Here is a 16063-nt window from a genome sequence, read left to right on the forward strand (position 1 = left end):
CGTCTCTTTTCTCAGCTACTTGTTAAGTCCTCCTCAGACAACCATTTTGCCTTTTTGCATTTCTTTTTCCTGGGGGTGGTCTTGATCACTGCCTTCTGTACAATGTCACGAACCTCCGTCCATAGTTCTTTAGGCACTCTATCAAATCTAATTCCTTGAATCTATTTGTCACTTCTACTGTATAATCAAAGGGATTTGATATAGATCATTCCTGAATGGCCTAGTGGTTTGCCCCACTTTCTTCAGTTTAACTCTGAATTTTGCATTAAGGAGTTCATGATCTGAGCCACAGTCAGCTATATTATTGTCCTGTAGTAAGCATTTATTAAATATTTAAGTACTAAATCAATGGTCCTTCCTCATCTTGTATTATGATATGGGGAAGAACTCTGTCCTCCCTACTTACTAACCTTACAGAGGGCAGGGTCCCATCTCCCCCCACAAAGCCACCTCACTAAGCAACACTGAATTCCTACCAGTTGAGTTTCATTCTCCTGAGAGCCTTTAGCCTTTTCCTGCTTGTCCACATACTACAGCCCCCTGTGTGGAAGTACTTCCACACAACCCATGGGAACCTGGAATCTCAGGGACTTTCTTTTACCTGAAGCCCATTGTCATAGTAGGTCAGTCAAATAAGAAGGGGTTGAGGACAACGAAACTCAAGTTAGGAGTTATATTTCGGTGAGGTGTCCTGTAATTTTTGAAAAGAATATGAACCTAGAAATTTTCTTCATTGTGTAAAAACTACGGAAACCCTAGACACTGTTACAATGAACCTACCCCCTACCCGCTGGATGAGCAGGATAACAGACTGCAGTATTAATAAAAGGAGGATTAAGCAGGATGTAAAAGCTGCAGGCTTTATAAACTGGGAGATTGGGATTGACATATGCACACTACTATATATAAAAGAGATAATAAAGACCTACTGCATAGCATAGGGAACTCTACTCAAGACTGCAATGGCCTATATGGGCAAAGAATCGAAAAAAGGAGATGTGTATATGTATAACTGATTCCCATTGCCATACACCTGAAACTAACACAACACTGAAAATTGTGTTTACACCATTATAACTATACTTCAATAAAAATTTAAAAAAAAAAAAAAAAAAGCTGTAGGCTTTAGTCCAGGCTGTCAACCAATACATGTGACCCTGGAAGTCACAACCTGTCTGTGATCTCCTCATCCCACCTGGAGAGTGAAGGAGGGTAAATGGTGCCTGGGTTACCCAGGGAGTCTGACGTTTCCTGAATCGTCTCTGCAGAAGGAGCTCATTCTGGGAAGGAATGTTGTTATCATTCCACTTGATGTCACAAGAATCAGAAATCGTGCAGGAGAAACCACACCAGCGGACTTGAGGCCCATGACTAATCATGCTGAAAACGACTGCAGGAGAGCTCATCGGGATGAATGTGGAATTATCTACCTCTTACTGGCAAGGATCAGAGTGGGGTGTGATACTGGACAGCAGGTGGACTGTTGAGTCCCATAGACCAGAATTCAAACCCCAGCCTTGCCGAGTACTAGTTGTCAGGTGGGGGACCTGCTATGGAGCCTCTTTAATCCTGAGTATCCTCAGTTATCAAAAAAAAAAAAAAAAACCAACCCAGGGATCATATTGATGCTGCAGAAGCAGGGCGAGGATTAAAAGGAGAGGTTTGTGGATGACCTCTGGCGTTCACAGGCCTTCAGTAAATGCTGGGTCACTTCTGTTTGGTTCCATCCTCCACTAGTTAAGGGACCTGCACAGATGCTCCCCAGTGTCTGTGACACTTGACGTGTTGGCTCCTCAGCACAGGTTGGTGGTGGGCATTTCTGTGGGTTAGATGAGCTTGGGAGCTTTTTGGTCAGGACCAGACCCGAGTCCCTGGGTGGACGAGCATCTTCCCTTGTTGGAATACAGCATGTCTGATCAAATTCACACTCTAGCTTCTCACTGTTCACTGGTGGTGTTTGGTAGTTAAGGGGACTGGAGGGCAAGGCTCGGGGCCAGGGGAGACAGAGGGCCACACAGACCCCCAAACGAGTAGGAAGCCATGCTTCAGCTGGAGCCACAATTCAGGATGGTAGCCAGGTAGATGTCTTAGAATGACAGGACTACCTCTGACTTCCAGCAAGTTCTGCTCATGTGACAGATTATGAAAGGCCTGTCTTGGCGCCTGGCTCTTCTGATGCTCACCTGGGGATCACGTGGACACCTGTGCCTGGGCAACGCACCGCCCTCCAGCACCGCGCTGTCCTGTATTTGTTTTCTTGCCATTTTTCTTTGGTCCCATCTCCTGAAGACTGCTCGTCCTGGAGCCACGAACCTGGCCAACGCCTCCCTCAGGTAGGCCCAATGTCTCCCAGCTGGTCTGGGACAGAGCTGACCTGCGATCTGCTCATGAACCTTTAGTCACCGACACCAAAGCTTTTTCCGAGCTTGCCCAGCTGATACAGAGAGATGTTATGACTGGAAGCCATGACTCAACCATAGGGAATCAGGCTTTGCCTTAGACAGTTGTGAATTCTCAAACACTTGTCTAAGGAATTCTGGCCAGGAACAAGGAAGATTTCTTTACTGAGGCTTTGTTTAGTCGCCTGGTCATTTTCACAGGGCAGCAAGTCAAAGATTCTCCAATTATCAGTTCAATGGAAGCAACATCAACAGTAACAGTTACCGCTGACTGTGTACGGTCCATGTCCAGAGCTGTGGATGAACACAGTGGTTACAGACACTGAGACTCGGTTCAGATCACTCAAACCATGTGGGCGGAGGGCGTGTCTTGGCTCTACCACTAAACTAGCTGTGTGACTTTGGGCAAACTACTTAACCTCTCTGAGCCTCAGTTTCCTCATTTGTATGACAATAACAGTACCTACCTTATACGGCTGCTGTGAGGGTAAGATGAGGTAATACATGACACATTCCTTAGCACAGTAAGCACAATAAAATTCTCAGTACTCGACACATAAAGCCTGGAACCGTATTCAATAGTTACAGTTAATAACAGACTAGAGCGACCCAGCAAAGACAGGTCCACTAAGGATGCCGGTCCCACAGGAAAGAAGGTTTGGGTCACCCCAGCAGGTAGGGAGCTCTGACCAGCTGAAGTGTTGGCTCAGGACAGCAGAAACGCAGAACGAGTGACTGAAGGAAGATGCTGGATGTGTCTACCAGTTCAGAAAAATGAGGTGGGTGTCTTTCCTTCCTTGCTTGATAACGTGTATGTACACACACTCGCAGACACACAGACTCACACACCCACTCACTCAATCACCGACAGGCACTATGTATTTTTCACCCCTTTCAACTCTCCGCTACGATTTTCTGTAAGAAGTGGTAGGAAACTTCACAGGTTAGTTTCTAGGTTACATGGTAGTCAGGTGAGACTGTGATTACAAGAGGAATTATCACCACTTGGAGATGGCGTGCTGGCAGTCCATGGGGTCACAGAGAGTCAGACACAACTTAGTGAATGAACAACAAAACGAGAGATGGATGTTAAAGCTCTTTTCTGCCAGAAAGCAAGGGCATTTTCTTCTATACCAAGGACAGTGCCTGGTGCTGCGGGCAGCTGGAGGTGCTGCTGCTGGAAGGTCGTGTATGGGTTAAAGGGTACACGTGGATGCCCCGTTACCAGAGCAGACCTGGCAGATTTTAGCTTGTGGGCCTCAGCCGCAAGACAAATGTGGCTTTACACTCCCCCCTGGACTGTAACTACCTTTTGCAGGCTTTCTGACCTGGTGACTTTCTATCAGGTTTTGCCACTTGGGGACGGTGGTGGGAGGTTGGAGGGTGAGGAAGTTTCTGGCTTTGCCTCCAACAGCAGTGGCTGTGATGTCTGGTCCCCTGTGGCATCTGGGCAGTGGTGGCACCATTTTGGCAGCTCCCCTAGTGCCAGGGGCATTGGGCCAATTATTGAATGCTGCAACCCCCTCCCAACTTAGTGACCTTTAACAACAATAATCATTTTGTGATTTCCCCTCAGAGTTCTGGGGGTTGACTGGGGTCCCACGCTTGGCTGTGGTCACTCACTCGTCTGGTGGTTGGTGCTGTCCACTGGGGCGGTTACATGCCCTCTCCGTGGGGTGGCCTGGGCTTCCTCACAACCTGGCGGCTGGCCCCTAGGAGCCAGTGTCCTGAGAGCTGGGGGACGGCATGGCACGATTCAGGACCTCATCGTGTAAGTGAGGCCGTCTTGTCCGCTGCACCGTTAGAAATGCAGATAGGCCACTGAGGCCAGTCCATATTCAAGGAGGGGGAATTAAGAGTCCACCTTGATTGGGAAGATGGCCACAGAATTTGCAAACATATTCTGGAACCACCGCAGGCAGCATCTCTGGTCACACGAAACAGGTCAGCTTGGAGATTCTATTCCAGGGATGTCAGCCACTTCCTGATCCCCAGGAGTCATCCCTTCTGCCTTCTTCCTTATATAACTAATTCCCTGGGTTAAATCCCTTCTATTTGATATACCAAGGATTGTTTCTCTTTCCCTGATGCTGCTTTCTGTGGGCTATTCCCTAGTTTTCCAAACTCACCATCTGAATAGCAGAGAAACTTATAGAAAGCATGAACTACTATCATTACCAAGAGCCATGCTAGGTGCTGTGCATGCTTCCTCATTAAAATTTAATGCCAGCCCTGCCAGAGAGGTATGAGCGAGTGTACCAACCGCACAGCATACACACTGAAGCTCAGAAAGGCTAAATAACTTGCCCAAAAACATGGCTGGGAGGAAGTATGGCTCAAGTACATTTATTTTTGGGGTCTTCTGGTGTATGAGAAGAGCTACTTCCTGCCAAAGAATTCCTTTTTCCTCAGAGGAAGTCTCAAACTTTCATCCTAAGATACCTGTTTGATGAATCCCAACTTAGATACTTCAAAATGCATGGAGGAAAAGGAAGAGAAGACTATGTCTTGGGGAAGTGCGACACAAAGACTCAAATATTCATCAACTACAAAAGCTACGGGGTGTGTGGGAAAAGGCACCAGACCAGTTTGCAGGCCTGGGTTGGTCTCAGTCACGATGCTCCTGTGCATTCTGACCCTCGGCTGTCACCGCCTCTCCTGGGGCATCAGGTACCCTCACTGGAACATGACTCTGACATTAACTACTGAGTATCTACCGTGCAAACTAGTTCAGGACATTTTGTTACTGCTGTTTAGTCGCTAAGTCATATCCAACTCTTTTGCGATCCCATGGATGGTAACCCACCAGGCTCCTCCATCCACGGGACTTCCCAGGCAAGAATACTGGGCTGGGTAGCCATTTCCTTCTCCAGGAGGGCTCCCCGACCCAGGGGTTGAACCTGTTTCTTTGCATTGGCAAAGATTCTAACGGTGAGCCACCAGGGAAGCACAGTCTAATAAAAAGCTCTATTAGATACAGGGGGTACAAGTAACAGTCCAAATAAAGCCAAGTTACAGGTCCTGAACAGGCTTGTTATGGATGGAATGCTTGTGTCCTCGTAACGTTCTCTCCGTCCTCTATGTGATGATGTTTCAGAGGTGGGGCCTTCAGGAGGTAATATGATCACAAGGGTGGAGCTCTCACGAATGGGATTAGCATCTTTATAAGAAGAGAGCTTTGGGAGCTTTGCTGCCAGCTCTGGCGTGAGAGGAGACGCTGGGCAAACAGCCCTCTATCACCAGGAAGCTCGCGCTAAAAACTGGCCATACCAGCACCCTGGTCTCAGACTTCCCGGCTCCAGAACTGTGAACAATCAACTTCTGCTTTTTATAAGACAAATGTGGTATCTGACCAAGGCAGATGAGAAATATCTTATTCAATAAACAATGGGAAATCATGTTAGCTTCTTGAAGAACCTGACCCAAAGAAACAAAGGTGTGCAGAAGAAAATCATAACAAAAACAGTTAATACAAAACGACAAGAGTGACACTGACTGAATGCTACCAGGCACTGTCCTAGTACATAGGACGGGCAGCCTGCCCGATCTTCACTACAGCGACCTTATTCCCTTTTCAGACACGGCCATACTGTTCAGAGACGCTAGATAACTTGCCCAAAGTCACACAGCTAGTCAGCAATGGCATGGAGATTCAACCCAGCTTACTCATGTCCCAGGCCTGAGAGCTCTTTGGGGTTGGAAGGAGCAGAACCCAAAGGTAAAAAAAAAAAAAAAAAAGCAGAAAGCTATTGTTCCGATTCTCAAAAGAACCTAAGTGTCTGCGATAGGGCACTGGATGATGGAAACAGCGTGAGGTGGGGACAGTCTGAGAAGAGAAAGACAAAACCGGAGTCTGGACTGAAGAGAGGATGAGGGGACAGGTGACGAGATAGTGAGGGGACAGACTGCCTCCCAGCACCCTCCCCTTTCCTAGTCTCCACCGGCCGCCAGCTCCTCCCCCGCACAAGTGGGAGGGGAGGTAGACTCTTCAGGGCAGCCCAAGCTCACGCTCCCGCTTCAGTGCTCCCGCTTCAGCCTGGCTCCCCCTTGTCACAGGCACAGGGACCGGAAGGTTACCGTTAGGGCCCAGGAGCCCAGACAGAGGCTTGCTGGAGTCTCCCTGCTTTTGTAAGAGGGCTTCTGAAGGGAACCCCCCCACCGTCTCCCCAAACCTGGACAGGGGCACACACAGCCTTTGAGGTTGTTGTCAGGGGTCTGAGTTAAGAGGCTCAGGAGTTGGCCTTCGTGTGATGTCAACAAGGCAAAGGGCAGGGAGAGGCCAGAAACCGGTCTGTTAACCTGATTCAAACCGACACTGACGCCCAGCAGCCTCTGACTTCCCAGTTCTCTGACCTAACGAGTCCTGTGTTGTTTCCTCCTCCCCAAACACACCCGTTACACAGGGAAAGCTCTGCACCGGTCTGTTGTAGGCTCCTCACCCGAGTCACCTCCACGCACCCTCGTGGAGAATCAGGAGAAATTAAGACACCCGGATCCAGGAAGATGCTGATGAGGACACTCACCGGGAAAAACCGAGAGGGCGAGATGGAGCCGAGGCAGACAGAACCAAACCTCCCGGCCTGATAAGGGGCCGCTGGTCCGCAGCGCACGCACCACCTCTCAGGCCTCCAAGCCTCGCGGACTGAACAGACCGCGGCTGAAGCTCTCAGGAAAGCAGGGCCCAGAGGTGCTGCGCGTACAGAGGCTCTTCTCATGCCGAGTCCTCAAATGCACTGGATCCCCCTGGATAAACATGAGGCACATACATTTCCAAAATCTAGGAAATCGCATCCCGCAAACCAAGACATCTTCAAATTCAGGCAATGGGTCAAAGTAACAGACACTGTTCTGTCAAAAAGGACTATTTTATTCAGCTAAACATAGATAAAAGCCAGCCAAAGTCAGGACGTTTTTCTCAGCCATCCTTTCCACATTTTATGCAGTTTGAGTGAACTATAAACCACTGATTTCTTCAGACCTAAAAGAGAAAAGAAGAGAGGGTGAGAACACCGAGGCTCACTGAGTGGATGCTCACTGGAGGCGCCATGACATTGGGACTGGAGGTGTGTCTTCAGAGTGCAGCCAAGCGGCGCTGACTGAGGGGTCTAGGAGACCCAGGGACTGTACTGATTGACTGGAGAGAAAAGACTGATTTCGACATCTGCTGAAGCAGAGATGCAGTGCAAAGGCACCTGAGCTCGGTGCTAAGGGAGTCCTTTCAGTTAAGCGCGTGTTGCAGCCTTTGAGTTTAGCACCACGTTCCCATCACACTCTGCCTGGCAGATGCTGGGTCCCCAGGCCTGACTCCCCAGCGATTAAGACGCTGCTCCTCCTGGTCTCACGGTGCCTGTGCTGACACCCAGCACAACACTCATCACACTGCACGGTGCTCACCTGCCCTATTCATCCCCGTGTTCCCACCACCTAGTGCGGCCCCAGCACAGGGCAGGTGCTCGGCAAACACTTGCCGTGAGGGTGCAGATGCACCTCGATCAGCCGTCTGCCCTGCTGCACCCCAGCTATGGAGTCACAAGTGCCTGAGGAAACCAGAGGAAGGCGCTCTGGGGTTTGCGGCCGACCACGCAGGGCGCTCTTGCCCGTCAGCCCTCACAGGATCCTATCTGCAGACAGTGAGATCATGCAGTCTGTGTGTCAGGGCATGGCCCAGAGATCCCAACGGTCTTTCTCACCCTGAGATCCAGACTGGGGTGTGCGCGGCAGGTGTGACACGCAGCGTGGGCACTGCTGATGCGGCCACAGGACCAGTTCCCCAGACTCTGAGCCCCGGGGCGTGAGCGCTCCAGACCACAGCCAGTCATGTCACCTGGAGGCGGTCAAGTGCGCGCAGGCTCTTTTATGAGGCGACTGCAGGCAGGGGCAGGTAAGAAGGCAGGGTACCAGTAAAATCATTAGCGAATGCTTCTAGAAACCCCGGCCTCGCTGGTGCACTGAAAGACGACTGCAGAACACCAGCCTCGTCAAGAAACTCGCAGCCCCTTTCCCCGCCTCCACCCCTTTCTCCCTGGAGCAAACACTCTGGTAAACCTCACCCATTCAAGCGCCAGGACAGGAACATATTATGTAAGGTGGTTTTAGAATTTCAGCCAGAGCAGATCAAGACAGCCCCGCAGCTGCACACAGGCTCAAGGCAGCCACCGAAGCATGGCTGGACAAGGAGACGTCGACACGAGGGTCCCAGCTCAGCTTCGCCAGCCTCCTGCGCAGACTCTCGGGAGCCTAACGCCTCAGGCGAACACACCGCCGCCCATGAGTGGCACCAGGCAGCAGCTGTCTGCTGCTGGTGGAGAGAAACCTCCCTTAATTACAAAGTCTCTCCCTTCGACGGTTCTGCCAGAGATGTTCTCAGGGAATGGCTGCAAAGAGCCCTGCAATGGGAGTGAAGAGAATGGGATGCTGGTCCCAGCTGGGGACAGGTGACTCCCCCTCTCCAGGGGTCGACTTCCTGGTCTGCCAAGTGACATGGCTGGACTACGCGGGGGTTCTCCAGCGAGGCACCCATACACTGGCTTCGAGGTCAGTCTGAGAACTCTCTGAAGTCACAGGGACATGTCTCTGTATGCCTGTCTGTGCAGACGGCTTGGAGTTTTAGTCAGATTCTCCCAGGGAGCAAGGTTGTGCAGATGGTTAAGATCCAAGAGATCAGAGTGAGGGATCTTTTTCACCTTAATATTCCAGTTGCAACCAAGGCGAGGGACTAAACTTCATGAACCTGGAGTGGGCAATATTTCCTAAACAAGACATGAAAGGCTGCTAACCTTAAAAGACAAAACTGAAAAACTGGACTGAATAAGATTAAGGACTTTTCATCAAAGGACACCAGTGAGACAGTGAGACGACAGGCCCCAGAGTGGGCCAGTTTAGCGCAGGGAAGGGCCTGTAGCCAGACTCTGCAGAGAATTCAGTGCAGAGAAGAAAAGGCAGACAACTCAACAGAAAAATGCACAAAAGCAGAACAGACTCTTCACAAAAGAGGACATCCATGTAAGCGTGAGAACAAATGCCCAGACTTACTGGTCATCAGGAAAGTATAAGTGAAAACTCCAATACAACCCATCCACTCACCTCCCAGAGGGCCGAGCATGAACAGGACACATTATCAAGCCTGGTCCCAGGGGTTCTGCGGCAGGACTCTGCTGCCAGGAGGGTCACTGGGACACTGGTTAGCCAGCATCTACCACTGCTGGACATCCTCACACTTTATGACCCAGTAATTCCACCTCTGGTGGCTCACATGGTGAAGAATCTGCCTGCAATGCAGAAGACCTGGGCTCGATCCTTAGGTCAGGAAGACCCTCTGGAGAAGGAAACAGCAATCCACTCCAGTATTCTTGCCTGGAGAATCCCGTCAATGGAGGAGCCTGGCAAGCTACAGTCCGTGGGGTCGCAAAGAGTCAGACACGACTGAGCAACTAACACTTTCATTTTTTCAATTCCACCCCTAAGAAGAAAGCTAACAGAAAGGCACACCTTTGCTCACCCAAAGACAGGTATCAAACCATGCTGAGCAGGACTCCTTGAAAACAGCCCCAAACTGGAGACACCCTGACTCTGCTCCCTCCCCAGAAGATAGAGATGCAGATGTCTTCAATCACCTCTTGTAAATTAGGCAGCTCCTTATTCACCTAAAGCTGGTGGTAATAAACTCGGATTAGGATCTGAAGTCAGGATTTAGTTTTAAAAGTCAACGGAAATCTACCCCAACATATGGCTCCTAAGGTTTTCCTTCTGTTGACTTCTGGGCTGTTTCATGTGACCCACAGCAAAATCACTACACGTGTAAGACTATGAATTTTCCTACGCGACCTTAAACTGATGAGTCCAGCGACAGACAAAATTCTCCAGGAAACAATGTGAGGCAGAGATGAGACCAGGTTGTGAGAGGGGTCCACCTTCCTATAATTCTGTATTTCAGATCTACAGGAGAGAAAATCAATAAGCCCTCAACATTCTTGCAATTAATTTCCAAACACAGCCACCTACATCTACCAAAAAAAAAATCTCTTCTGAGGTGGTTTTATTTTTTAAATGTTCAGGTTTAAATGATAAATACATCACCAGAAGAATCTTCATTCTTATTCTTATTATTGAAATAATAAGTTCTTATTGAAATAAGGAGGTACCAAAAAATGGGGTTAAAATGTTTAGTTATAAGACATGAGAAGGAGAGTCGAGTTAGTGATCCTTCCATCATGTTCAGGAAAGGGCTGGTGAGGACAGACGCGAGGCGTGTCAGAATCTTTTTAGGAACAAGACTAAACCTGTTTTGTGAAAGCTGAATCTTTTGAAGCTACAGAGGTTAAGTAGGTATTTGACCCCCAAATTAGTTCTGATAGACCAGAAAATCAGACGGGGGGGGGGGAAATAAAGCAAGAGATTTCAAAAATTAAATCTACCATGCTCTCCCATGTTCCCTCACCTCCAGGAAGGGCACCACCATCTCCCACTTCCTGAGTCATAAGCCTGGGAGCTGGGTCCCCTCCCGGTGCCGCCTAAGCTCCGCCTGCGGCCGGGCTACACCCCTCAGAGCTGCTCTCCAGGCTCCTGCTGCAGAGTCTTCCGACGGTCCTTCAGTGGCTTCCCTCCGCCCTCAATGAGACTCGACTCCCCTCTGAGACTTTTCAGGGCTTTCCCCTGCCTGGCTCCTGCTTGCTTCTCAGCCAAAACTACTAACTCCAGGCCCATTTCTCTCCAAGCCCCCAATTCCAGCCCAGACAGGTCCACCTCCCTCTACTCAGATTAGAAACATCAGCGGCTGCGGCTCCTGGTAGCAGGCTGAGCTGGGATACCATCTGTTGCTGCGGTGAAGGGAGGAGCAGGCAAGGAGTGGGGGACTCAACAGTCTCCACTCCCCTGAGCTGCTGTCCTGAGACCCTGACAAGAATCGGCCCACTCCACTAACAGCACAGTCTAAGAAGTCAGCATTACTTCCACAGTAACCAGCTCCCAGGCTAAAGGGGAAGAAAGTGTTTGGTTTTGTGAGTAGTCTGTGCTCACCCTGGAGCGTGGAGGTGTCTGATGGTGGGGGAATTTCAGAGCACTAATACAGACAGAGGCCCAGACCACACGGGACACCTGCCATGTCACCATCACAGCCCATTGCCATGGACGCCTGGCTTCCACCTTGTCTAGGAAGAGAGTGATACTCAGATCCAGACTCACTCGAGTTTATACAGCACCTACTAGCGCTTTATAAAGGACATACTGGGCGCTCCCAGCATACACCACAAGCTGCATATTAGCATCCCCTCCATTTTAAGGAAGAAGGGCTGGTTAACATCCCAAGGTTACAGAGCAAAGGCATGAACCACTGCTTCAAGCCAAAGTCTTCTGATTGCAACCTTAGCTTAGCTCTCCTTGACTTTAACAGCACCAGAATACAGAAGTTCTTCACGGGCTCAGGAGACTCTTCCTTCTTAGTTGCAGAGGGGAGGAGTGGTAATGGCTACAAAGGAAGGCGACCCATCCACTGGCTGAAGACTGCACAGTGGCAGGACTCCGGAGGGTTCAGGAAGAGGGACCCAGAAAAGCCAGGCCAAATGACAGCCGTGACGATGACACCAAGAGGACTTCTAAGAGCGGCGCGCCTGGGCTTGGGGTTCTGCAGCTTGCTGTGAAGTCAGAGCACAGGGAAAGAGCAAGCCAGCCACTTGGAGCCTAACGCTGCTAGTTTGCTCCAACTGGGGACCTGGGAAGCGGCGAATGCTAGCTGAACGTGACAGGGCTAGGGGGCACGTTCTAAAGAGAGGTCAGGGAACTTCTTGGTAATGAGACCAAAGGGGAAAGACCAGGAGCCATGCTAGATGCTTTTATATGTCCTAAGATAGAGTTTTCACAACCCAGTGAGACAAGAATAATTGTCCCTATGAAATGAAAACTCAGAAAAACTAGGCAACTTAGTCAAGTCACAGCAGTTAAGCTGGTATTTGAACCCGAGTCTCTGGGGCTCACAAACCCCTGCCCCTGGCCGCCTTCAGCACGGCCCTCCACCCCATAAACCAGAGGAGCAGGGCACAGGGGCGCAAACCTGGAGAGTGTTAAGGAACGCACACCACGTCTCACGGTGCCTGCGGCCTCAGTGCAGGCTGCAGACATCCTGTCCTTCTGCTTCCACAACCCAAGCAGGCGCCTTTAGAGGGAGAGGCAGGCAAGCGGCAAGCCCAGGGAGTTGTCGGGAGCAACACGGAGCACTCAGCCAGCGGCAACCTGGGCTCCGGGAGCCGTGAGGGGATACCTACTGCCCTCTGCTGGTGACCAGGAAGAACAGGCGGAATAGGACTCAAGAGTCATTTCAGGTTGACCGGTCAAGAGATGATGAGGACGGATTTTTTAAAACCTTTTATTAGAGATAAATTCAAGATAGCATAATATGCTCGCAGGTATCTTCACCCAACTTCAACAACGTATCAACTCATGGCCAATCTCGAGTTACCACCCCGCCCATATGCACTTCCTTCCAACGTGTTTTCTTTCCTTCTTTCACCTTTTCATTTTATAGTTGAGCACAGCCAATTAACAAGGTTGTGAGAGTTTCAGGTGGACAGCAATGGGACTCAGCCCAAACATGCTTTCTTGTGAAGCGAATCTCAGACATTGTCATTTCATCTGCAAATATTTTAGTGTGCATTTCTTTAAAAAGATTTATTTATTTGGCTGCACAGGAGTCTTAGTTGTGGCATGCAGAATCTTTAGTTGCAGCATGTGGGATCTAGTTCCCTAAGAAGCGAACCTGGGCCTCTGACATTGGGAGCACAGAGTCTTAGCCACTGGACCACCAGGGAAGTCCCTTAGTATGTATTTCTAAAGAAAATGATTGTTTAACCCCATAACACCATCATTATCATGACTAAAAAAAAAAAAAGAGTAAATCCAGTAGTTCCTTATAGCACAGGAAGCCAAAAATAAAGAGCCAAAGTGTCCAGCCTCACTGAAGGAGGACCACAGTGAGGGAGCTGCAATCATGCGAAACACAGAGTGATGGCCTGCTCCACCCACACAAAAGAAAGCACCTTAACCTCAGCCTGGCCAGGATAAATCAGCAAGAAAACAGATTAAATAAATATTTTAATTGGAAACACAAAGCCATGCACCCCTGCGTGGCAGGAAAGTGTTCAGCTGAGTGGATATGGCACCTGAGATACTAAACCTCTGCTGACCGGCTGAACCTTCCCAAAGATTCGGGAGGATGAAGCCTGGCTGTGTCCCCAGGCTGCTGGGGGGAGGCGTGAGGAGGCGGGGCTGTGCAGTCGCCTGCAATCCCCAGCCATGGGGGAGAATCAGGCTGGACGCTCACGCCCTTCTGCAGGCCCCCTCTGTGCATCTGTCCCCTGCACCCCGAGCCCCTATGTATGTGCCTGTCTCCTCTTCTAGACGGTGAAGTCCCTGAAGGCAGGATGGTGTCGTGTTCACCTTGTAGTGTCCTGCATGGCGAGCACCTGAGGGACGCTAGGTGGCTGGCTCCATAAAGAGAGACAGAGTGAGAAAAGTCCGTCACCTGACAACACAAAGTGTTAGAAGAATGGGGAAAGAAAAGAACTTTCATTTACCGCAGTGTGATAGTTAACTGGTAAACCCCTTTGGCAATCTGACAATATTCAAAGATATGTTCAAATGCTTAAGCCCATAAAGCAAGAACAGGATGTTTTAAATTTTTAATAAAGGAATATTCAGAGAACAACAAAAAAAGTAGAGGTCCTAGAAATTAAAATAGCAAAAATAAAACAACAATAGAAAAGCTGGAAACTACAGTTGAGAAAGCAAAGCAAAAGAAAAAAGAGATCAAAAAAAAAGAAAAAAGAAAAAAACCCAAAGGACTCGTCTCAGAGGTCCAATATTTGAGTAAAAGGAGTTACAGCAAGAGAAGAGAGAAAACAGATGGGAAGAAAGAATACAATACATTTTTTCTATATTCTTATACTCTGAGTTTCCAAACTGGGCAAGGAGTATCCAGTATAACAGATAAAAACAGACTCACATCAAAACATACCACTAGAAACCTCAGAGCCCTGGGGGAAAAAGAAGACCTAAAAGGCTTCCAGAAAGAACATACACAAAGGATTAAGAATCAGAATGGCTTTGGACTTCAACAGCAATCGGAGAAGTGAGAAGATAATCGGAGCAAGGATATCAGAATTCTAAAGGACAATTACTTCTAATCACCGCCAGTCTAAGTCTCAGTTAGTCAGGTGGGAGGGTGACTAAAGACAGACCTGGCCACATACAGGCTCCAAATCGACCTAGCAGGCACCCCTTCCCAGAAAGTGCCTGGATGATGTGCTTCACCAAAGTGAGGCTGTGCACCACGAGAATCAGAGATGTGAGACGCAAGGGTCTCTCCCACGAGACAGGTGATGACAACTCCATGGGAACTGAACGTCGTTCAGGGAAGGAAGTGTATCAGGTGGCTCAGAGATGAATCACAGTTAACACAGTCAGACAATGGAAACAAGAAGACTTCGCTAAACCTACGACACAACCATTGAGCACAGAGGGATGGATGGATGGATGGATGGATGGATGGATGGATGGATGGATGGTTGCACAGACGTGTGTGTGTATGTCTGTGTGTGTGTCTTTGTGTGTGTGTGTGGTGGGGTAGCTGAATTCATAGATGCTGCCTAAAATTAAAAAGGAGAAGCAGCAATACCAGCTCATTATCCAGAGAACCAGCAGTGAAAATATAAATAAACCAGAAGGCAAGTCAGCAGGGGTTATCTTTGGAGAGGAACAGCGGGGGTTGGGGGGGTGGGCAGGGCAAGGTACTGCTGTTTTTGCAACAATATCATGAGTAACTTTCAAAGATATAACAACTCCAGGGAAACCTTGCACATATGGAGTACCTGGGCAGCCAAGCCTTCCAGCAGCACCTCAGGCCCCCAGATTACAGCACCATCTACCTGTCTGTATGTTACTGCCGTGTCCTAGGTTATGACCAGCAAAATTCAGCGTCTGACAAGTACTTGAAGGATACAGATAAAGCTTTACATTTTAACCCGGACAGCGCTCCGGGTTAAAATCCAGCAGGTATGTTAAGTGTGGATTTTTAAAAATTCTTACCGGCAGTGAAAATGCCTTTGGTGCTCTGTCTCATACTGGAAGGTCTCACGATTGCTGCGAGCCCTGTGAGAAAACAACCAGCAACGATGCCAAAAAGGCCAGATGTTAGTCATCTTAACACTTTGAAAACTTGAAACTAAATATTCATTCCAGCTATCCAATAACACCAGCAACTCGATCTCTGTCCTGGTGTCAGAGCAACTAAGGGAAAGGGTTATCAGGACGGACGGCCAGGAGACCCAAGTGGCCAGCTGTGTTGGCGACCAGCTGTGTGAACCCACGCAAATGAGCACCCCCTCTGGGTCTGGACCACCTCATCTTCCAACCAGCAGGGAGGAGGGGCTTAGGTGACCCTTGAAGGTCATTTTTTCACTTTAAACCTGCTTAAGCCTGCTGGCTCTCAATTCCAAGATGTGAGAAGATTGGGGGGAAAAAACAAACACCAAACGCCACACGTTTCTGCACAGGAGGCAGCTCATCCTGCAACCACGCAAAGCACTCCTCGGTGCGGACAGCGAGGGGTCCTTCAGATGCTCAGAAAGGCAGCAGAGCTCACTCCGCGACCAGCACCACGTGAAAAAGAAAAACAC

At 49.3% G+C, this 16063-nt stretch overlaps 1 protein-coding gene across 5 annotated transcripts in view; it reads right to left on the bottom strand.

Moving 5' to 3' along the window:
• Positions 1-7248: 7248 nt before the first annotated feature.
• The window catches only part of LOC145520205 (phosphatidate cytidylyltransferase, mitochondrial), a 48551-nt gene continuing 39736 nt past the window's right edge, over positions 7249-16063 (bottom strand). For 3 of the 5 annotated variants that reach the window (XM_081526131.1, XM_081526130.1, XM_081526128.1), the window contains one exon: positions 7249-7377. In XM_081526131.1, coding sequence (XP_081382257.1) covers positions 7372-7377 — 6 coding nt within the window. In that variant the 3' untranslated portion in view covers positions 7249-7371. Of the gene's footprint in view, positions 7378-15473; positions 15537-16063 lie in introns of all 5 variants that reach the window. The other 2 variants (XM_081526129.1, XM_081526127.1) reach the window with 1 other exon arrangement.

The sequence above is a fragment of the Giraffa tippelskirchi genome, chromosome 9, assembly GCF_054371585.1.
Source record: "Giraffa tippelskirchi isolate mGirTip1 chromosome 9, T2T-mGirTip1v1.2.pri, whole genome shotgun sequence".
NCBI classification, from domain to species: Eukaryota; Metazoa; Chordata; class Mammalia; order Artiodactyla; family Giraffidae; genus Giraffa; species Giraffa tippelskirchi.